The 22,850-nt window shown below is 32.1% G+C and overlaps 2 protein-coding genes across 2 annotated transcripts; one reads left to right on the top strand and one right to left on the bottom strand.

Moving 5' to 3' along the window:
• The first annotated feature begins 2,049 nt into the window (after positions 1 to 2,049).
• LOC107635331 (aquaporin NIP2-1) lies at positions 2,050 to 6,024 on the top strand. Its single transcript, XM_016338792.3, has 5 exons — positions 2,050 to 2,420; positions 2,604 to 2,828; positions 4,644 to 4,838; positions 4,945 to 5,006; positions 5,622 to 6,024. The coding sequence occupies exons 1-5, from the start codon at positions 2,307 to 2,309 to the stop codon at positions 5,878 to 5,880; spliced, it is 855 nt and encodes a 284-aa protein (XP_016194278.1). The 5' UTR covers positions 2,050 to 2,306; the 3' UTR covers positions 5,881 to 6,024.
• An 8,398-nt stretch (positions 6,025 to 14,422) lies between these two features.
• LOC107635332 (gibberellin-regulated protein 4) lies at positions 14,423 to 16,160 on the bottom strand. Its single transcript, XM_016338793.3, has 4 exons — positions 16,014 to 16,160; positions 15,798 to 15,842; positions 15,646 to 15,679; positions 14,423 to 14,983 (listed from the first exon to the last, which is right to left on the bottom strand). The coding sequence occupies exons 1-4, from the start codon at positions 16,074 to 16,076 to the stop codon at positions 14,802 to 14,804; spliced, it is 324 nt and encodes a 107-aa protein (XP_016194279.1). The 5' UTR covers positions 16,077 to 16,160; the 3' UTR covers positions 14,423 to 14,801.
• Between the last annotated feature and the right edge of the window lie 6,690 nt (positions 16,161 to 22,850).

Raw genomic sequence — 22,850 nt, 5'->3', positions numbered from 1 at the left:
TAAAGCCACAAACATAATTTTTATTATTTAATTTGGTTTATAATGATACATACAAATTAAACAATTAAATTGAGTGGCAGAAAAGGAAAGATGGCTTAATTAGTGAACATAATCGAATGTATAACATTCAAATATAAATTAATAGTATTTATAGTTGTCAGAATCAAATCGGTAATAAAATCGGTCAGACTATTAAATTATTGGGTTACTGATTCAATTGGTAGGTTATTGGTTGAACTGGTTGATCCGGTCCTATATAAATAAAAAATAAAAAAATAGTAAAAAAATTAAAATTAAAATTTAAAATACATATTTTTACTAACATTTTAAGAATATCTAATTATTCTAAAACAATATAGGACAAGAACAATACGTATTTTGTTAATTTTACTGTATCATAAATATTTTTATTTTGTTTTTATATTAAAATAACTATTATTTTTAAATTTTAATAATTTATTAATTAGTTTATATCTATTATATACTACAAGTATTTATTAAAAAATAATATTAATAGATATTATATAATTATAAAAAAAATAAGTGAGTTTATAATTATTGAAATTAAAATAAATTAAATAAAATAAGAAAGTTTAAGAATAAATGAGTGTATAACTAAAATTAAAATAAATTGATCGAATAAAAGTAAATTATTTGATAAAAGATATCTATATATATATTATAATTTGGTTATATATTAACAAGAAAAATAATAGCCTCATAGTTATGAATGGCATTTCTTTTATTGAGAACAGGGGTTCGAACTCCACCTCAAGTATATCCGCTATTATTCCAAGGATGACTGTAAATTAAATTGTCACTAAATTATTTAATAGCATGTAATTTAGCCATAATTAGCCACACGTCACATAACAATTTAGTCTTTTTCTCTTGTTGCAATTATTTAGTCGTTGATTGAGAAGGATCATAATGCGTTACTTATTCATGTGTTCAGAAAAAGAATTAGTTGTGCAGATGTATTAACAAAACTTAGTCACATTTAATCTCTTTTTATAGTTGTTTATAACTCTCTTTTCACTATAATTTTGCTCAATTTTTGGCAAATTTTAGGAGGATTGTTTTATTTTTATTTCTTTGTAATTACCTTTTTTTTTTTGGCTTTTTGCTGATAGATAATAAAAAAACATTTTACATTTCTTAGTATTTGAATTTAAAACTTTTTATTGAAAAAAAAAATTATTATCTATCTTAACTAATATCATCATATCTTGATATTTTTTATCACAAGTGGATTAATAGATACTACAAAGAATAATAATTAATAAGATGAGAAAGACCAAATAAGAATTGCACTACAATAAATAATAAATTACATGATGTTCTTATTTAATTTCTTCAATGTAATTGTAAGAACGAAGAAAAAAAATTGCCGAACAGAATCACAAAGCTGATTAATTAGTGGAGTGAAGTGAAGTGGTATCATATATATATATTATATAGGAACAAGTAGGTTTGTTGAACCATAATTACATGCTATACAAATAGAGAATTCTCTAATACTAGCTAGTTTTTATAGTCCAATTACAGCTTAGCAGTTATTTTAAATACTCATTTTGCCGTGGTTTGACTTGTAGAAAAAATCGATCCACCACAAAATGTAGTATAGGAGTGATTATTTCAGCGACGATTGAAAACTGTCACTAAATTATTTAGTAGCACGTAATTTAACCGTAATTAATCACACGTTTCATATGGTCAGTAATTTGTACCAAAAATATGGGAGCATAAACTTACTTTGTGCGTGTGTTTTAAAACATTTTAAATGAGAAGTTAGTTGAACTCATATTACTGTTAATAATATTCTTAATTAAAATTAGTTATAATCATAATTGATTGAATTACAAAATGATAAAACCTAAATTTAGTTCTAGCTAAACAAAACAACCAAAATTTTAAATTATAATAAATTTACTATATATCTCGAACATGTCTTTTTTTTATTATTTTATATATATAGAATGCTACATCAATGGTGAATAATATTTTGTTTGTATTTATTTATTTTCTAGTTTTCAATGTCTTTTTAATTCATCCAAAGGTTCATAATTAATATGCGTGCCTAGACAAAGTATGAGCAAATAAAATTGTGCTTAGGAGTCAGACAAAAAAGAAAAGTATTTTTTGTATAGGAACTACTCCAAATTATTGGTGACTACTAATGCACTTTTGGAATTTAACCATCAAGTACCTACCCCTATATATATTGGAATAGTTGAGTAACGAACCACATGAGAGCCATTATAAAATACAACTTGAGGGATCACATTTTTCAGAGATAGAACACAATGGAGGGGATGTTGAGCCTCAACACTGAAGCAAGTAATGATGAAAATCCCAAGCAGCAATCCTCTTCTCTTGCAAATTTTGCAAAGAATTATCCTCCTAGCTTTCCTAGAAAGGTAATTAATTGATTAATTAACTCCTCAATTAGTATTATTATATTATTAGTCTCTATTTATATAGTCCATTATGATCACCAAGTAGCTCACAAGAAAGCTTATATTATTATACTCTTTAAGCTATATATCAAGATCTTATACATATTCTTATTAAATATATGTTATGGATGAATCAAATTAAAGGTACTGGCAGAGATAATAGGGACATATTTATTGGTGTTTGTGGGAAGTGGTTCAGCTGGACTTAGTGCCATTGATGAAAACAAGGTATCAAAATTGGGAGCTTCACTTGCAGGAGGATTCATTGTAACGGTTATGATCTACTCCATTGGACACATCTCCGGGGCACATATGAATCCAGCTGTTTCCTTAGCTTTTGCCTCCATCAACCGTTTTCCTTGGAAACAGGTACTTTTACATAAATATTTTTTCCATTCATATTTTAATTAGAATAAGGAAAAGTATATGGAACTAAGAGGTGATCAGTCAAAAAATAAACAACTTAATTAATTTATAATTATATTTAATTAATTTTATTTGTTTTTAATTTATAATATTTGATATTAATTACTTCTCACTCCAAATTAAAATTCTGAATGATACGTTGGAGAAATAGGGGCGGGGATCACGGAACTTCTAATAATCCCGATTCTTAGTATATAAAAAATTTTATAAAATATATAAAAGAACATCCATTTAGTATAAAAAAGAAACATTCTGATACTTAGTAGAAAAAACATCATAATGTCTAGCATAAGTACCATCCACGTAGAGATTTTGAATTCACCCAGAGGCATTTAGCTGGTTTTTGGCTGGTACTCTCTTGGTTTCTAGCATTGTTGATTAGAATAAATGTCTTTTTCTCCATCTTTAATAATTATTTATTCGAAGAACAAAACAGTCTTTTATAATTTGAAAATTCTTAACCAGTTGCTAACAATATAAATAACTAGTCTAAACAGCTCTTATAAACGGTGAATTGCTTATGTGTTAAGGACTATTAGTTCAATAACAAAAGCCGCTTAAACCAATTACTTAAATAATTGAAGACTGATTATAAATTTTTGAATTCTAAAGAGGCGCTTTGTCTTTTCAAACAAATAATCAGAACTGCAAAAAATATATACTCTTCTGTTTATTATATATTTATTGGATCAAATAGACTTAATAATTTAAGTTAAATCTATTGTTATTTGATAACATTTTTCATCACTATTACTCTGTTCTAGCTTGCTTAGTACATGTTATTTCTTTTTGTAATATAAACCCTATCAATTTAACATAATTGTGTCTATTATTCTTCTCTTTGTACAATTATATATGGATCATGATATAATATGTGATTAGCATTATTAGTGATAATAGTATATTATTACAGTTTTGTCTTGTAATGAGAGAAACTAAATTAGTAAATTAAGATAAAACCTTAATTCATTTCATAAAACTACTTGTGTCTAAGTATAACTATGGACTGATATAGATAACCTTACTTAGAATCTACATATATAATTTTGTATAAATGCAATTAAATGCATATATATGTAGTGTCTAATCACAGCCAAGTAACCTATAATGTATAGACCTACATGAGTCCATGTTCCTAAGGAAAAAAGCAGGTATGGGTCAAATTCAGGTATTGAACTTGGACCTACATATATACAATATGAACCATAAATTATTAGAATGAAGCACCCCACTTATATAACAACATCACTAAAGAATCCTTACATGTGATAAGGAGTTTACATATACCTTCTCTTGCTGGCACAATACAATGCATAATAATAACAACTACTTAATAACTCACTAATATTATTATTATGCAATTTTCATCATATAGAGAATTAGCAGAGCTTTTAATGTATAATAAGTGCAATAAACAGTGACAATATATATTTTGGACCCAACAAATTAAAATATATATATATTATACAATTGCCACAAATAAATTTATGAGTACAATTCAACAATATAGCGAAAGCAACAAGGAGTTGATGGAACATGCGCTACTATTTAATTGTTTTGAATGTTAGTTGTTGTGGGAATTTATGCAGAAAGGGAAATTTGATGAATAATTCCCCCAACACATTTTGGGCCTAACTTCCAAGTTGAAATTTATAAATTGACAAAATTATTATATTCTATGCCTAGTTGAGCTAACTTTTTGGACCATTTTGTTCTAATTAATTAATTGATTAGCCCAAATTCCCTTTATTTTTTCAGGTACCATTTTATATTGCAGCCCAACTAACAGGAGCAATATGTGCTTCATACACACTGAGGGTGTTGCTAGAACCAGCAACACAAATTGGTGCCACGTCACCCTCAGGGTCAAACATTCAAGCACTTGTCATGGAAATTGTTGCCACATTCACTATGGTCTTCATATCCGCTGCTGTTGCCACTGACCCTAAAGCTGTAAATATTAAATAAAATCATAGTATTCAAAAAAAAAAAAGGGTGAAGAATTAATGGATTATACAGATTATATTTAGCTTAACATGTTATATATCTCATTTGGCAGATTGGAGAGCTATCAGGGGTAGCAGTAGGTTCTTCAGTTAGCATAGCTAGCATTGTAGCTGGGTAAGTATTATCATGGTTACAACAGTTTAATATTATTACTTGGTGACATTTGGAAAAATGCAACAAAATCTAAATTAAATTAATGAAGATGCTAATATGAGTATTATCACCACGTAATATTAGGGAGACATAAAAAAAATCTAAACTTATTTTATTTAATTACAGAGTATATTAAATAAAATAAAAAAGAATAAGTTTTGACAATTTTTTGGTTAATATTTTTTTCTTATCAAATATTTTTGTATCATGATTATTTACCAACATTTAAATTTTTGTTAATAGAAGAGACCTTACAAGGTATATATAATTTTTTTATTTTTCTATATGTACACTTTTATAATAGAAACTATTTTAATACTAGTATTTTTTTTACAATCAATACATGTTTTTTCAATTAAAAAAAATCCAAGTACACAATTACTTAATAACAACTATATTTTTATACGTGTATCAAGAGTGTTTAGTGTATAAACAGAATTATTGAAGATTTTTAAGGAGTTTTAGCAACACTTTGATGTTATTATTTAGTAACATTTGGAAAAGTGCAACAAAATCTAAAGTAAATTAATGAAGATGCTAATATGAGTATAAGCTGTGGTGTTGATGATGATACAGACCAATATCAGGGGGGTCAATGAACCCAGCAAGGTCATTAGGTCCTGCAATTGCCACTGCATCTTATAAGGGTATTTGGGTCTATTTTGTTGGACCAATCACTGGGGCACTCTTAGGGGTATGGTCCTACACTGTGGTTCAAGACATAGATAATAATAAGCCACCTCCTTCTTCTTCCCTTTCATCAATATTGGGCCAGAGAATTATTAGTAGTGAAGCTGAGCATGTTGCTAACAAAGATCACTTCAGTTCTCTGTGAATTCTTCCAATGAGGATATCATATAAGTATATGTATCCCAAAATTCAGTATATCATATGATTAGATATATATATATATAAGCCATGTAATGTTCCATCAATATGTTTATATTTCAATGGAATTTCAGTTACATATTTAATAGAACTTTTGTTCTTGCTTAGATGAGCAATATTGGTATAGAATCTACAACAAAGTAAACATTTATAATTACTAGTAATAAACTAATAATTAAAAAGGAGTGATTATTTACATCTTGTGTAACCCTCTGAGAACTTCTTATACACAATAAACTTCATCAATCCGAACTATGTATTATAAGATTGGACTATATTGTGTAGCGTTTGGTGGAGAGACAGAGACATAAAGACTGAGATTGAGAGACAGAGACTAAGAGACAGAAATTGAAATAAATCTCAGTATTCTGTTTGGTACAAAATGGAAGCCAGAAATTGAAACAAGAATGAAACTCTAATTTAATTGTACAAAGGGTAAAATTTGAATTAATTAATTGAAATAAGGGTATTTTAGGTATAAAATGTTATTAAAGTTTCAGTCTCCATCTCTAAAAATTTTAGTCTCATGTGTCCTCACTTTTTGGAAGTACTGAAATACTGAAATTTTGAAGACAGAGACAGAAACCTTAGTACCAGTCTCTGAACCAACAAACATGATACTGAATTTTAGTCTCTCAGTTTCCGTCTCAGTACCTCAAAACAAACGCTACAGACTCTATTCTCCTTGACCAATTTGTAATGGGTAGGACATGTAGTATAAGAGCTTTACTATAGACATAAAATTTGGATTAGTTGGAAAAAGCAAGTCCTTCATGGAGATTGTGTTCCTGGTTTGTGGTTGTTGGGATTAGATTTTCAGCTTTAATTACATCTAATTTGAAATAGGCACTCTAATTAGACTCCCTCAAAAGCATGTAGAGCTCATAGCAAGTGTATAGCACTCTAAATAGGCACTCTAATTTAAAGTAGGTATCTGAATAATGCACAAAATACAAGCATGTAGAGCTCATAGCATGTGTATATATATATATAGCATTATTTCTCATGTGATATTACATCAATTTTAGTTGTCACTATATGTTAGGAAATTAATTCCAACACTATATACATCAACTTTTTCCAAGATATTACATGTCTATAGCATGTGTAGCTATGGTGTGTTCTATTTATTCTGTGTCATAAATAATTAAGCATGCAATATGTCATGATATATTTCAAAGGTTTTTTTATGTTTCTTCTATGGACAAGAACAACCTATATCGGTCGCTAATTAACTAATTTTTCATGCTTTTGTGATTTTCCTTTCATAAATTCCGAAAATTAATATTATTTTGAATGTTGCACCATATTTCCGAAAATTTTCATTTCACGATCAATCTAATAATTAAGTGCTTCAGTTGAACTTATCATGGCACTAATGAAAAAAACGATAATATGAACTAGCTTTAACGCGAGTGAGTAATAAGAGACGTAATAGCTTGACTCATTAATTTAGATATGCCAGCCATATGTGTGTTATGCATTGATATGGATTATAGGGATGCTATACATGGATGTGGGGTAGTTTTTGGCTGAAGTCTGATAGAAGAAATCAGACCATTCGAGTTCTGTGCAAAAAGAAATTGGGTAACCAAATCGGATGGTCCGAATTGTGAGGGATGGAAAATTTGAACTTTAGGAGTAACTAATCGGACCGTCCGATTAGTTTATTTTTTTTCTTAAAATCAAAACGGACCCTCCGTTTAGACTTTTTGTTTTTTTTTGTTTTTAAATCAAAACAGACCCTCCGAGTTTTATTAAAAAAAAGTTTTTTTTTTTTTGTAGATACCCTCTAATCGGATCGTCCGAATTCCTTGCTCCAAATCCCTCAGTCTGATTTCAGCCCCCTGACACCACATGCAGAAAAAGCATCCCTGTTCTCCATAACGTTGTATCACCCCATACTCTCCTCCATATTAAAAATAAAAGGCGTAATAGCTTTGGTAGTTAGAAAAATGTCAGCGAATTATCAGAATTAATTGTATGTTTTTTACGGTCATTAATTCAATTCTTTTAGTTTATTAATTTAACAATATACTTTAATCTACACTTTTAAATATTGATGGCAAAAAATAATAAATTCTAATAACTCTTTAATTATATTTCTCTTAACTGAATACTTTTTTTATTAAGACATTTTTTTAGCATGCTATTGACTTGCCGTACGTACACTGTGGTCGTCTTATTTTTGCATAAAAAATCACCATATTTCTTTTTGTAATGTTACCAAAATAGGCCAAAACTTTTGGATATAGAATTCTTTTATGCTATTATGGAAGATGGAGATGTGTGGTGTTAAAATTTGGGGTGGTAGACTCATCCTTCTCGCAGTGTACGAGATACTTTTTTATTAAATTATTCCAAAAGCATCTCGCTTAAAATGAGAAGGTTTTTTCCCTTTTTTAAAAATTTTAAAAATATTCTCTCGCTATAGCGAGAAGGGAGCTTTCAATTTTTTTTTTAATTTTAAAAAATCATCTCATCTTGAGCGAGAAGCATTTTTGTTTTTGTTAATTTACGAGCCTCTTATATTTTCATATTCCTCAATAGTTTAGTCACTCTCTTCTAATTAAGCACATAATACTAGATATTCGTAATTATTTTATTAAAGTTCTTACTAAGACCAACTCCGATAACATTTGATTATAACGTGCAGTCATTCCATTCTTGATATAACACTCTTACTATTAAAATATCACGTTTTCGATTGCGCCACTCTTATAGCAAGGATATCATGATGGCTTTAAATATATCTTTAAATAGTAGGAGCCTTTAACTGAAAATTCCATCAACTTTTTTTTTTTTTTGAAAAAACAGAAATACTTTTTCTTTTTCTCGCACATACATACATATAAATTATCATAATACTATTACACCCACAATCAGAATAATTATACAAGCATATATATATATATATATATATAAAGTCATCTCATAAGAATCACAACTCCTATCTCTCTTTACAAAAATGTAAATAACAATAACAGAGTCGAGAAAAAAATATCCAAGAAAATGAATCAATTAAGTACAACCGATTATTCAGTAAAATCTTCGTCGGCGTTCTCGTTTGTATTCTGAAAAGATAAGACTGTAGGGGATGAGAACCTAACCATACGGTCTCACCAGAGGAGTTGTAAAATTGTTATAAGAAGATATATAAAGGAAAGCTATTTTCAACCGCAGTAATCATCGCTCATCTTATGAACCTCTTTGAAAACCAACAATTAATTATGCAAAATTTAAATTCATACTTCAATTATAAAAGTCTAAAAAGTTAATTAAACTGTATGAATGACCAACCTGTTCCAAGGATAAGTTCATTAAGTTTATGCTGAACGAGTTTGATTTTTTATACTTTACTAAACCTTAAACTTAAATCAATCACGTCCTTTGACCCATCACATAATTAATCACGGTCTCTGACCCAAGCAAAATCAATCAACACACAAATCACCACAAGTCAATGTTCATATCAACTTATCAAATTACGACCTTTGGCCCAATCAGTCATGGCGTCTGGCCCAAAAATAATCAATTTGACATTCGGCCCAACATATAACCAAATCTCAGCCTCCAACTCAACATAAAATCACTTACAAGCCACCACACTCCACCATAATCGAACCAACAAGTCAAAAATATAAGCAATCAAACAGACAATTAAACAATTACTCATAGAGAATAATTATAACAAGTAGTACAATTAGCAGTTAACAAGTGGATGGGACCTCCATCCTTGTCTGGTGCGAGTGCCAAACCAAAATACGCAAGTTGGACAAACCCATGACCTTGCCTCACAAGCAGGACGAATCTCCAACCTTGCCAATCCAGCCATTCAGGCCATACTCAGTCAACATCAATGTCTTTAACCAATTTCACAAGCTATTATATTTATCAACCACAATCCTATATCAATTTATCAAACTTAGATTCATAAATCTCAATTCTTTATCATGCAACAATTTTGTTTCCTCGTGAGTAGGATAACACCAACGTCCTCACTATGGGCAAGACAAGGCCATCGTTCCTACTTAACCCGAAGCAAGTGGGATAAACTACAACCCTTATATTTTACCCAGATGTCTCAAATCTCAACCCAGAGCAAGTGGAATAAATCACAATCCTTGCATCTTACCCAGGTGATTAATCGATAATCATTAACTTTACTCAATTTTATAACTTATTAGATTCATTAATCCCATTCATTCATTAGAAATCAACTTCATTATTCTGTGAGCGGGATAAAACCACCGTCCTCACTGCGGGTGGGATAAAACTACCATCCCTGCAATATTTCATAAGGTTAACCAAAGTTTATCCGAGAACAATTCAATTTAATTCATTGGATTTAGCCACACTCTATTCAGAGCTTAAAAATGAGTTACCAGACTTTATTTAGGAATTACAGGAGATTACAAGCATGTCGAGAAACCCAAACAGTCAAAAATAGAAATTTTTCAAGAAAACAGGATCTGTGCGTACGCATCACCCCTTGTGCTTACGCACAACTGGCAATTCCCCTCTCATGCGTACGCATCACCCCTCGTACGTATGCACGAACTACAACACTCGATCTAATTGGTGCCCATACACACCAACCAAATTTTCTGGTTTTCTGAAAAATCTAAAATTTCAGTTTTTAACCCCAATTTTTAAACGTTCATAACTTCTTCTATAAAATTCCGTTTTCTTCCTTTTTTTAGACGGTTTTAAAGCTCTAATCGCCATCTTTAATTTAAGAAAGTTTTATCAAATTCCAAGCTCCGAGCTCCAAGTTATGACCCATCGAAGTTGGTCAAAAATCAATTTTTATAAAAATCTGCATAATGTACATTTACCATTTTCTCAATCCATTTCAGTTTCAAACCATTCCAAAATCATTTCTAAGCATTCTTAATACTCATTTACCATTTTCTAACCATTCAACACCTAATTAACTAATTTTCAATCAATCAATCATTTCCAAACCATTACAAACCTAATCAACCCAATTCAATACCATCAACCCCTTCCAACATTTATTCCACCAATAATCAAACCAAACAATCAATTGTTCAACCAGTTCTCATCAATTTCACAATAATTCACAACATGGTGCTTACACCAACTTACCATAACTTACTCGAATATACAACCTTAGGCCTAAACTCTCACATCAAACATTATTCAACTCAATTTCATAGCTCGTCATAATTATCCATTCACAATCACAATTCGAACATGACAATGCAACCAATAATTCATATATTCACCCAACAATCAAACATATAAATTCATGAGACTCACATAATCACCAACAATATATAATTTTCATATCGATATCGATTTATAACAATTTTTTAATATAAAATTATGTTTTAAGAAAAGCCCTTACCTTGTTGACGGTGATTTTTCAACACTTAGATTCTCTTCTCGATCACACCCAAGCCTCAATCAACGGCCCCAAGCCTCCACCAAGAACTCCGCAATCAACCCAAGTGTCCAACTCTTACCGTAACAAACCAAGCACCCAAACTACTCCATATAATCTAATTATATCAATTATCCAAACATTTCAAACTAGGGTTTACACATAAACAAGGAAAATCAAAGGAAAAAGAGTTCTCTTACCTTAAGCAACGTGTCCATGGGTTAAAATTCCGCTAGAAATAGTGCTTGAGCTTCCCCTAAAGCACGAAAATCACAATCTTTTAATACACATTAACCAAATTGCAAATTGAAGGAGAGAATCGAAAATGGCTCAGGGTTCTTGGAAGTATTTACCACAAAAGTGATATTGAATCAAAGAGGAAGTCAAGAGCGATGCGTAGCTGCATACAGGTCTTCGATCAGAGATACGGATTGAAAGTTATGTGAATTTTAGTGTGGGTGTGAATAGTAACACTAGGGTACCACTCTCTCTCTCTCTCTCAAAAATGAGGGTTGAGAGGCTGAAATGTTGTGTTGTTAGAGTTTATATTGTATGGCCTTGGACCCAACATGGGTCCGTTCGTGATTTTTGGTCCGTTACCCCTATATTAGGTCAAAACCTTTAAGTGCTCGAGTTTTCGTTCTAAATTTTTTTTTTGTCATTCATAAAACAAAGTTCAAAATCTCAATATTCAAATTGGAACATATAAAATTTTCACTATTTTTCGATTACTAAAGTTTTAAATCATAAAAAAAATTGTCCAACTAAAATAAAAGAATTCCGCTAGGAAGCCAATGGAGTAAGTATACAATGTGTACAATGAACTGATTCTTTAGGCCAATATGAATAAAAAATCAAAATTACCCACATTTACCCTTATTCCAAAAGTGATGTTCATTTTTGAGATAACCACCACCACATAATCAGTAATCCTAATTTTTCCTCGATCATCCTTTCTTCCGTTACCGTGACGTTTCAAACCAAACTCTTCACATACAATGTTGAACATCCCACCGTCTCCCCCAATGGAACTCTGATCAGCGCTGAGCATCCTTCACCGTTAGCTTCCGTCGCGTGTCTCCCGCCCACCAGACTACTCCAGCGGCTCGCCCTCAGTCACAGGTGTACAGGACGCCGGCGGTTCAACCGAAGCTGCGCCATCCAAGTTTAAATTCCTGTATAAGATCACACACAATAAGCCATGACAATTTTATATAGCCATTTGTGTATAAGAAGAAGTAACCATCCGCTATCGTACAGGTTCGAACATCTAGGGTAAATTACTACTAATTTATCAAACACAATACACCCATACTATCCAGAATAACCATCCGGGTACCAGGGATAATAAACATCTGATATCCTACTGAATCGAACATCCAATTTAAAATACTTGAAACTGATCACACGACGACAGGAACACACGACGGGTAGGTGGTGCTGGACAAGGGCTTGTGCGGACGATGACGCCAGTGGAAGGAGAGTCTGACGGCGGGCGGTGACCAGTGGGAATGTAGTTTCCGATGAGAAACGGAGATGATAGAGATGATACCGTATTGAGCAAGTGACGTCTTTGTTGTGATCCTATAACTGACCCTAATCCTATTTTAATTCAAAATTCAAATTAAAATAATTTTAAAATTAATTAATTGTCCATAATTTAATTTTAATTTAAAATTAACCCCTATTGTATGCATTGCACGTTACATGTATTGGTTCTCTATACCTCCTCGAAATAAAAATTTTGAAAAATATCATCTTTTGTAAATATAATAAATCATAAATAACTTCTTATTTAATTTTCAAAAATCCAGAATCTTACACTTAACCTCTAACCAACTGTGATGTACATAATATTGTAGATGTTCCTGTAAGAAAGCCTTACAATGTGGGTTTCGATGGGATGTAAAATCAAAATTGAAGAATTTAAAGCTAGTGGTCAATTGACCCAGGACATGCTTCATTTAATTAATGAGTCGATTTTTCTTCCTTTTAAAAGATGAAGTTTTGGTTTTTGTGTACACATACAGACAAATAATAAGGTAACTTGCAGCATGTTTACACTATTTCACTCCCAACATCTCGCAATCTACAAGAAGCGGTGAAGTAGCATTACTGAACATGGATATTTGATGGCGAAAAGCACAACTCACCATACATACGTTTATCTCACTACTGTCTCACTCACATGTACAACACTAACAATAAACCAATATAATAAATAATTTTTGAAAAAAATACGATTATTAGATTACATAATTATTGATATTGGAATTTTTAAAATTTTTCTAAGCTTAATTATCAAAATAATATAACATAATTCAACAATTAGATTGATGAAAATTCATTAATGATAAGAAGTTATTAAACACTAATCCCTCTCACAATGTAACATCAAGATTACTACTCTTATTAGTCCATCAAAGCAGTTAGGCATGATTGATAAAAGCCAAAAGGTAATGTTCCTAAGGACAGAGGAGGATTAAACATACCATGGCATGAATCATATAGTAAACAACGCCCTTGTAAATAACCTCAATAATTGATATTCTTGAAAGAAAAAAATGCAAAAGAAACGGTAATCATCTTAGGTCTATTTTATGAATTAGGTGCATGTTATACTGAAGATGAAAATTGATAAATAAATAAAGATTAATTTTGATAGATAATTATCCATCTAAAAGAATTTGTAATTTCATTTTTAGTCATTTTTAAATTAAATTATGCATATTTTTATTTTCTCCACACAAGAATCTTTTTTATTTTTACTATTTTTGTCCCAATGCTATGTTTACTTCACAAAAATGTGTAGTAAGCACCTTATCTAAAAATGGGCTTTTCTCAAAAAAGGGGCCCACATTATTTTGGGCTTTTAAGCAGGGATACTACTCAAAATTTTTTTTTTTAAAAAAAAGTAGGGCTACTTCTCATTAAAAAAAATTGTTACAATTACTTTTTTATATATATCATTGTATATTAGGTATATAGAACAAACAATTCAAGAACACAAAAGAATGTCAATATGATAAGGAATAAAAGTTACTACAAGATTAAGGCAGAAAGAAATTACTCAAATTAGTAAGACATAATATAAGAAATTTCATTCATATATGATAGTAACATTAGCTATTAGCCACTCTCATTAAAGGCCAATACAAAGCCTCAAGGAGTGATACGAACATATAAAAGAAACCACCACATTAACTCAAAAGGGGATTTCCCCAAAATACATCAAAACATTCTTTTTCCAAATAAACCAAAAAGGGTCACCCTAAAACACATCAAAGAGTATTTGATATATCTCCCTAATAAGGTTGGGCTACTACCATTTGGCTAAGTAACACATGAAATATAGTAGAGAAGCTTAGTATAATAATTAAGCTAGTATGATAAAAGGGCACAAAGGGAATTAATTATGATATTTGGATAGAAACTAGAAAGCAAGTGGTTGATGAAGCTTAAGGGCATTTTGGTCCTCCTTCCTTGGTCTTCCAGTTGTTGTAGCAAGGGCAAACAGCTTTGTTACCATAATACCCCGGAGGAACACAAAGGCACTTCCTACAACACTTCTGACAAAAGAACATGCAGGGCTTGTGGTATTGGGTCTTGCCACACCTCCTTGAGCATTGTGATGGGCATTCTGGTCATTTCATCATACACATTCAAATGAGACAAAGTACCATTTTGGTTAATGGAAAAAAGAAAAGCATCCACCTTAATATTATCATCGATATCATCAATTTTTCCTTTTTTCTTAGTCAAAACACGCAAAAAGATGCAGCTTTTGGAAAACAATTTTGACCACTGTCAAAAGTAAAATTGACGGTCTAAAGTCTAAAACTTTCAACGAAAACAAATAAAAAATATGATGATAATTTTCCTAAAACCAATTTTTTTATATATATTTAAGAATTTAAAATTTTCTAATAAATTTTCTATAATGCCCATTCAGAAAATCCTAAACCCTAATAATAAAATGATATATTATTGTTCTATTAATGACTAATCTATGAAATAAACAACAGTTAATAACATCATTGAGCAATGTCATAAAAAAAATTATGGTGCTAGCAAGAAGCAAGCACATTTCTTCCGCCGATATTCCTTGTATGTAAAGTTGAAATAATTTGTTTTTAGAAATAATATTTTTTTATTTATTTCAGAAAAAAAATCCGTTCCTTCTTAGTTCTTGTGGTGTTTTGCCACAATTTTGGTGTTCAACATTGTAGAAAATTATAAAAAATTAGAAGAGAAAAACTAGAAGAAAATGCATAGTAATAATAGGTAGTAACTTTTACTTACGATAACTCTTGACACTCCCAGGTCCATATTGGCTCTGAGGAAAGAAAAAACACAAAATCAAGAGAACCACAAATCAGCATTATTATTGACTCATTCACCCCTCAAAAAAAAATAAAATAAAATAAAAATAAAAAATAACGGCATTAGCATACCTTGTTGTCATAGAGATGGCCTCCTTGCCCATTAGCAGCCATGACCTGAAATACAAAAGCAAACCATCCAAATATGAGAAAACCTTCAAAATAATATAAACTTAAATTAAATTAAATCATAGTATATAATAAAGTGTTCATGTAAAATGTACATATATTAATGCTATGTATTTAAATATTTTGCGTAACATTGTACATTAGAGACCAATTAATTACCATAGTTTGGAGCATTGAAATGGCAATGAGAGCCAAGATGAAAGCAGCAAAGAACTTAGCCATGGCAAAATGAAGACAAAAAAAGGTAAGAGAAACCAACAACACAAGTAGGGGGAAAAACAAAAACCTAAGTGTTAATGAGGTCTTTGGTACGGTGGAAGTGTAGGGTATTTATAGAATCTTAATGGGGTGCAAAGTGTGTAATATTTATTAGGTGTGGAAAAGCTAACCAATGTCTGCCACGTGTTTCGGCAAAATATCTTGACGGTGATGAAGTTCACATGATATTTGATCCTATGGTTTACAATTCTCATTAATTTTGATTAGTGAATGAAGCAAATTCAAACATACCCCTTTAATATTATTATGCTGCTCCTCATAAAAAGGTATACTACAGCTAAGAAGATTGGAAGCAAGTGGGTTACAGTTAGTAATAATAATGTTAGTTTTTTTGTGGAATAATAGTAATAATAGTGTATAATTTGTGTTATAACGATTTATAACATTCTTTAGCTTTTTTAATTGTCCACATAATTTAGTTCTTTTGTTTTTATAATCTTGTGTATGTTAATAATTTCTTAACAAATATTAATATCTTTTAATATAACTAACCTAATAATTATCATGTTCTTATATTAATATCTATTTTTTCTTCTTAATTAATTTTTGAGAAAAGGACAAATAGGTCTCTGACCTTTTGTTCCGTGGACATTTTCGTCCCTGACCATTAAAAAATACTTTTAAGTCCCTGACATTCACAAAATTTGGACGGATCAGTCCCTGACGGAGGCATTTGGGCGGAGGGACTGATCCGTCCAAGTTTTGTGAAGGTCGGAGACTTAAAAGTATTTTTCAATGGTCAGGGACAAAAATGCCCACAAAACAAAAGGTCAGGACTTATTTATCATTTTCTCTTAATTTTTTGATATAATACTCAAAATGGTCTTTATAAAAGATGTATTAATCAATTTAATTTTTAAATTAGTCTCTAAAGAATATAATAATAAATCAATAATATGATCTTTCTACTGACTAGATAATAATGTGTCATAAAATAATTATATCACGTGTTATTATCAAACATAGAAAAATTAATTTGATTTATAATTAAATGACTAATTAGATATTATTTAAAAATTAAATTAACAAACACTTAATATTTTAAAGATTATTTTGATTATTAATCTTTATTCTCTTATTTAGTTAACTAATAATAGTGGAAAAAGAAAATTAATGTTACTTTAATTTTTTTAATATAATATCAAGGCATTAAAAACTTATGATGAAAATAAAATAAAAATCATAGGAAAATGGTAAGAGCTAGAGTGCTAGGAAGCTATATATTAATAGCATGGGTATTGAGAGTGAAATGGGATTGAGCATGGAATGGATAAAGGGACCCACCTAGTGAGGAAAGTCAAGCTTCAAAAATCAATCAACTATTAACTAATGTCGGAAAAAAAAATTCTTTTTTTATTTTTTTCTTTTTATTTCATTTTTAATAAATAAATTTGCTCAGTGAGTGACAGTTTTCTCAGCTCTGCATGTGCCACCACGTTAAATAAGCTGCGCCGTTCCCACTAAAATGCACCACCGGGTACATTGTTTAATCATGCACATGCACATCCACAAAGCTAAGTTTCCAATTGACAAGTAATTACTACATTAATATTTTCATTACACTTGTTAAATTCTAAATTTTAAGTTTTAAATTATTTTAAAAAATGAAAATGTTTATAATTAAAAAGTTTTTATTAATACTAACTAATTAAAAATTAATTTCTTAAAATAATGAAAATTTTTAAAGTATTTAATAATATTTAAAATTAAGTCTTCGTTTTAATTGTTTCTATCCCGCAAGCCTGCAACTCAGTTTACATTATTTTCTGGAAAAAAAAAGTATATATACTACTAGACTACTAGTAGTAATTGTTAATTATTAATTGATGATTTTAGAAATTTTTGGATGAATCAATAAACGTTATCAAAATAATGGCCGTTAATTTAGTTAAGCTGAGAATAGGAGTGGTAGCTTTCAGAAATTAACCCTTTACACACATAAGCAGAGAAAAGTAGTTTTCAGAAATTAATTAAATTTCAGAGTTGTTGGCATAGGTCCTTAGCAGTGTAATGAATAAATGTTAGGGTCAGATTGGTGCAGAAGAGTTCGGTTTCTTGGGATAAGGGAAATCCACATTTTGACAGGCCACTTTCAATTTTCAACATAATCTAACGTTAATTAATTAATCAGCACAACCCAAATTCTTGGCATGCATGTCTAAACAACAAATTTAGTAGTAAAATTTAAGTTTGGGTCATATTCTGATCCGTTACTTATAAACTCAATCGGAGCCTGCTTATAAACTTGAATTATAATAAATATGCATAACAAATTAGGGATGTCAACGGGACGGGAGATACCTCCTTGCTCTCCATCTCTGCCCTCAGATTTGCTTCCCATTTTTCGTCGTGGGGGAATATTGCTCCCTATTTCCATTTTTTACAGGGCCCCATTTTTCGCGGGAACTCCATTCCCTATCTACATAATAGTTCTAACTAATTATTAATTTCCATATGAATAGAGCTGCAAGTATCTATCTTATACAAAAACTACAAGATTTTATACAAAAAGTCTAAATGACACGATTGTGACTTCTTTCGAAATAACGCAATGGAGGGACGCAACGACAAGCCAAAGGAAAAAGCAGTGGACGAGGTGGGAGATGCGGCAATAGAGAGGAGAATGGACACGACGGCAGAGTTACGAAAAAGAACGTCGCAAATAGAAATTACAACGCGATAAGGGTGATGGCATGGTGAGGTGTGACGATGCGGTGAAAAGGGTGACGAGGGGGTGGCTGCAGAGAGGTTGGATGGAGTATGGACAGCCTTAGGGATCTCTGAATTGAAGAAGGATTATGCAAATAAAGATTAGGAGTTTTGGTTTCTGTATGTGTGTGTGTGTGTGTGTGTGTGTGTGTGTGTGAAATGACTAAAAAACATATATGAGAAATAAACTATTAAGGATAATTCAAGAAATTCATAAATGTCGGGGAATAACGGGGACGGGGCGGGGATCCCCGCTCGGGTCCCCACGCCTGCTTCGGGGAAATTTTGTCCCCCATTCCCATCCCCACGAAAAAAATTTCCCACAATCGGATCCCCATTTGGGGCAGTCTCCGCAGGGATCCTCGCGTCTCGGAGAATTTTGCCATCCATATAACAAATCACATAAAATCTAAGTAAAATATATGGTTAAATCTTTTTAACGGATTTATTCTACATAGTCAATTATTATTCAGAAACAATTACCACATAATTAGGATAACATTTTTAGTATTTTTGAAAATATCAAAAAATTATTATCAAAACAAACAGCTATATAATACACAAATTTTTGAGACAAAAAAGGTACGCTATTCACTCTGAATATTATATCTATCATTTTATATTCTTTCTTACTTGAGCGTTGAGAGTGTCTTTGCAGGTGTCACTGTCGCCGTTCTTAAAAGAATCGACGTATATTTCATCCAGCCTGAGAAGCAGGATGAGGTATGCCTTAAAATCGGTTACTCACACAGGAACATTTGGCGTCCGCCGTGAGGCCGAAGTTTTAAAACTAACCCCGCTCTCATCTCACCTACCCTATTGTCACCATCTTTTTGCAGGTCACAACATATGGCCGACAAGCCAAGCAACCCCCTCCTCCCCCCACTCAAGCTGAACTATTGGCCATCAACGAATCCTTACGAGTATAAAATCAAAGGATGGCCGACCTATTATGTCATAAGCAAAACAACCAGAGTAAGGGAGAGGAGCACAAGAACACTAAAAACAAAAATGATTAAGACGAGCACATGTTAGAGGCGAAGCCTATAATAACAACATCCACGAAGTCAGCGGTGAAAATGACTAACCCGTTTTCAAAAGACATCATGAACTTTTAAATGCCCAAAAACTTCACCTTACTAACAACACTGAAACCTTATGAGGAAATTGGAGATCCCAACATATACATTACCAAGTTTTACACAATGATGTTTATAAACGGTGCATCCGACCTAATACTCTATCGTACATTTTCTACCTTTTTAGATGGTACTGCCTTGATCTGGTTTTCCAATTTGTCTGCAGGTTCTACATCAAGTTTCGATGAGCTGGCCGACCTTTTTGTTAACAACTTTGCTGCGTCAAAAATTTATGTGGACGACTTAGATTACCTCAGCATCATAAAGCAGGGACAACATGAAAGTGTCAAAGACTACATGATGAGGTTCGCCAAGGAAACTGTGCAGATACCTAACCTCAACCCAGAAGTTCACTTGCATGCCCTGAAGAGTGGATTCTGCCTTGGAAAATTTCAAGAGATTATAGCTGTCACGAAACCAAAGACATTGGCTGAATTTCGTGAAAAGGCAACAAGCTAGATCGAAATAGAGGAGCTCCGGCAAATCCAAAGGCAGAGAGGTCTAACCTTAACAGAGAAGAGGAAAAGCGGAACAAGTACCCGAGCAATAAGACATATCAAAAACCTTTTAAACTAACACCAAAATTTGATACATACACTCCTTTTAACACTAAGAGATAGGACATTATCAAAGACATCCTACACTCAAAGTTGATCAAACCACCAAACAAAGCAGGGACATACCAATACCAACGATACGTGGACAAGTCCAAATATTGTACCTTTCATCAAAAGTATGGGCACACCACGGATGACTGCGTTATAGCAAAAGACCTTCTCAAAAAGTTAGCCCGCCAAGACTTACTAGATAAATACATTGACAGCCAAGGACAACGATGACAAAGAGAAGACCTCGTTCAACAATATAAATCAAGCGACAATAACAGAGACAAAGGAAAGAAGGTGGACGAAAACCCTAACCCACCTCGCAGAATTACAAACTGTATTTCTAGTGGTTTCGTAGGTGGAGGATGTACCAACTCGGCCAAAAAAAGGTCCTATAGAACCATGATGTCAGTCACTCACTCTAAACCTACCTATACAACCAGCGTGGCTCTACTAGACATCACATTCAGCTCTTCGAATTGCAAAGCAATAGACAAAAACTTGGACTATCCTATAGTTATATTACTACAAGTTGGCGAATGTTTAGAAATAGCTTTGGAGTGGTTTGAAATTAATTTGGGTTGAGTTTTGGTAAAATTTCGTAATTTGGTAAAGTTGGTAAAAATAGAATTTTGACCAACTTCGACGGGTCATAACTTGGCGCTCGAAGCTTGGATTTGTATGAAATCTATCTTAAATTGAAGCTAGTGAAAAGAGCTCTAAAATAATCTAAGAAAAGAAGAAAAAGAAATTTTATAAAGTTATGAACGAGCGAAAACTGGTATAAAAATCTGAAAACATAGATTCTGTAAAAAATCAAAAATTCTAGCCTGCGTGCCCACGCACAGTATGGTACGTGCACACTACACAAAACCGGGGAAAATGCTCGTGTGTATACGCACGAGGGTGTGCGTATGCACAACCAGGAGTTTTTGCAAGTCGTGCTTACGCACAAGGTGATGCGTACGCACAAGTCCTACTTTCTTGAAGAAACCCATTTTTGATTGTTTGGCCTTCCCGACATGCTTGTAAATCCCTATAACCCCTAAATTATGTCCGATAACTCATTTTTAAGCTCTGGATAGGGTGTGGCTAAGTCGAATAAACTAAATTTTATTATTCTCGGATTAAACACTTAGTTAACCAGAGGAGATGTTGTGGGGATGGTGATTTTATCCCGCCTGCGGTGAGGACAGGGGTTCCATCGCGCTCACATGTTAAAGAAATTAGGAAAACCGGTATATGATTGGGGATTTATGAATTTAAATTGATGAAATAGATAACTAATTAGAGTTAATGAGTTAAATTACTTATGAAATCACTAAAAGACACTGATAATGATTAATTGTGGCCTGAATGGATGGATTGGCAAGATCTAGCTGATATCCTGCTTGTGCACTGATTGAATATTTGTTTGTGGCAAGGTCTGGGTGTTATCCTGCTTGCGTATTGAATTGATTTTGTCTTGGCACCTGCACCAGGCAAGAACGGAAGTCTCATCCCGCTTGTTTCGTGGTTGCAGTGTGACGTGGAGACGGCAATACATAATGCCTACGTTCTCTTGGATGAAAGGTGAGACGACGCACTCTATTTATGTGAGATGGCACTCTCCGTTGTTTGACACATTTATACTTCTGGGATCCGCACCGAGAGACTGATCCGGGGTGTCAACCGAATTTTGTGTCAGGCATAGTATAATAACTGACATGTGAGCTCATGGCCAGTAGGACAGGCATGCATCATCTGCATCTATGTGACATTATTTGAGTATGCTCATTGTATTTGGATTGCTTATGTGTTTATTTTTGATTAACTGCTATTTGCCTTATTTGTTGTAATTGCCTTTGTTTGTGTATGAATCTCTCTACTTGTGCTTGCTACTACTACTAAACAAATTATTGAACACTGAATTATTGAAATTGAACTGTTGTGATACTGAGAGAACTGTTGACCTGTATTGAGAAGAGTTGAAGACTTAAAATCACTGTATAGCTGAGATTTAGCTTTGTTTACCCTGTTTGGTTTATAAAGGACCCTAGACTTGAACTTTGTGCAATTGGGAGTTTAGGATCGCCTAGCAAATTCATATCTTTTTACATAATCTTTATTTGGAATCATTATCCTGCTGGAAACTTTCGGGTTCTCACCCCGTTGTGGAATTATTTATTTTCAGATACAGGACATGATGCACCTCGTTGAATGTGTTGGTTTCTCTTGGAACCGAAGACTCTATTTTGGATTTGTATTTTGTACCTAGAGTAGTT

Source organism: Arachis ipaensis, chromosome B4 (assembly GCF_059453495.1).
Source record: "Arachis ipaensis isolate K30076 ecotype BB chromosome B4, ASM5945349v1, whole genome shotgun sequence".
Classification (NCBI taxonomy): domain Eukaryota; kingdom Viridiplantae; phylum Streptophyta; class Magnoliopsida; order Fabales; family Fabaceae; genus Arachis; species Arachis ipaensis.
Note: the sequence above shows the minus strand (reverse complement) of the source record. Positions and strands in the feature narration are given on the sequence as shown.

Bases quoted from the DNA above. Each gene is read 5' to 3' on its own strand.
- LOC107635331 (XM_016338792.3), top strand. From the start codon at position 2,307: ATGGAGGGGATGTTGAGCCTCAACACTGAAGCAAGTAATGATGAAAAT. The intron at 2,829-4,643 runs GTACTTTTACAT...TTATTTTTTCAG, and splicing joins ACCGTTTTCCTTGGAAACAG to GTACCATTTTATATTGCAGC. The intron at 5,007-5,621 runs GTAAGTATTATC...ATGATGATACAG, and splicing joins ATAGCTAGCATTGTAGCTGG to ACCAATATCAGGGGGGTCAA.
- LOC107635332 (XM_016338793.3), bottom strand. From the start codon at position 16,076: ATGGCTAAGTTCTTTGCTGCTTTCATCTTGGCTCTCATTGCCATTTCA. The intron at 15,843-16,013 runs GTAATTAATTGG...TTTGTATTTCAG, and splicing joins TTTCAATGCTCCAAACTATG to GTCATGGCTGCTAATGGGCA. The intron at 14,984-15,645 runs GTAAGTAAAAGT...TGAAATGACCAG, and splicing joins TGGGAGTGTCAAGAGTTATC to AATGCCCATCACAATGCTCA.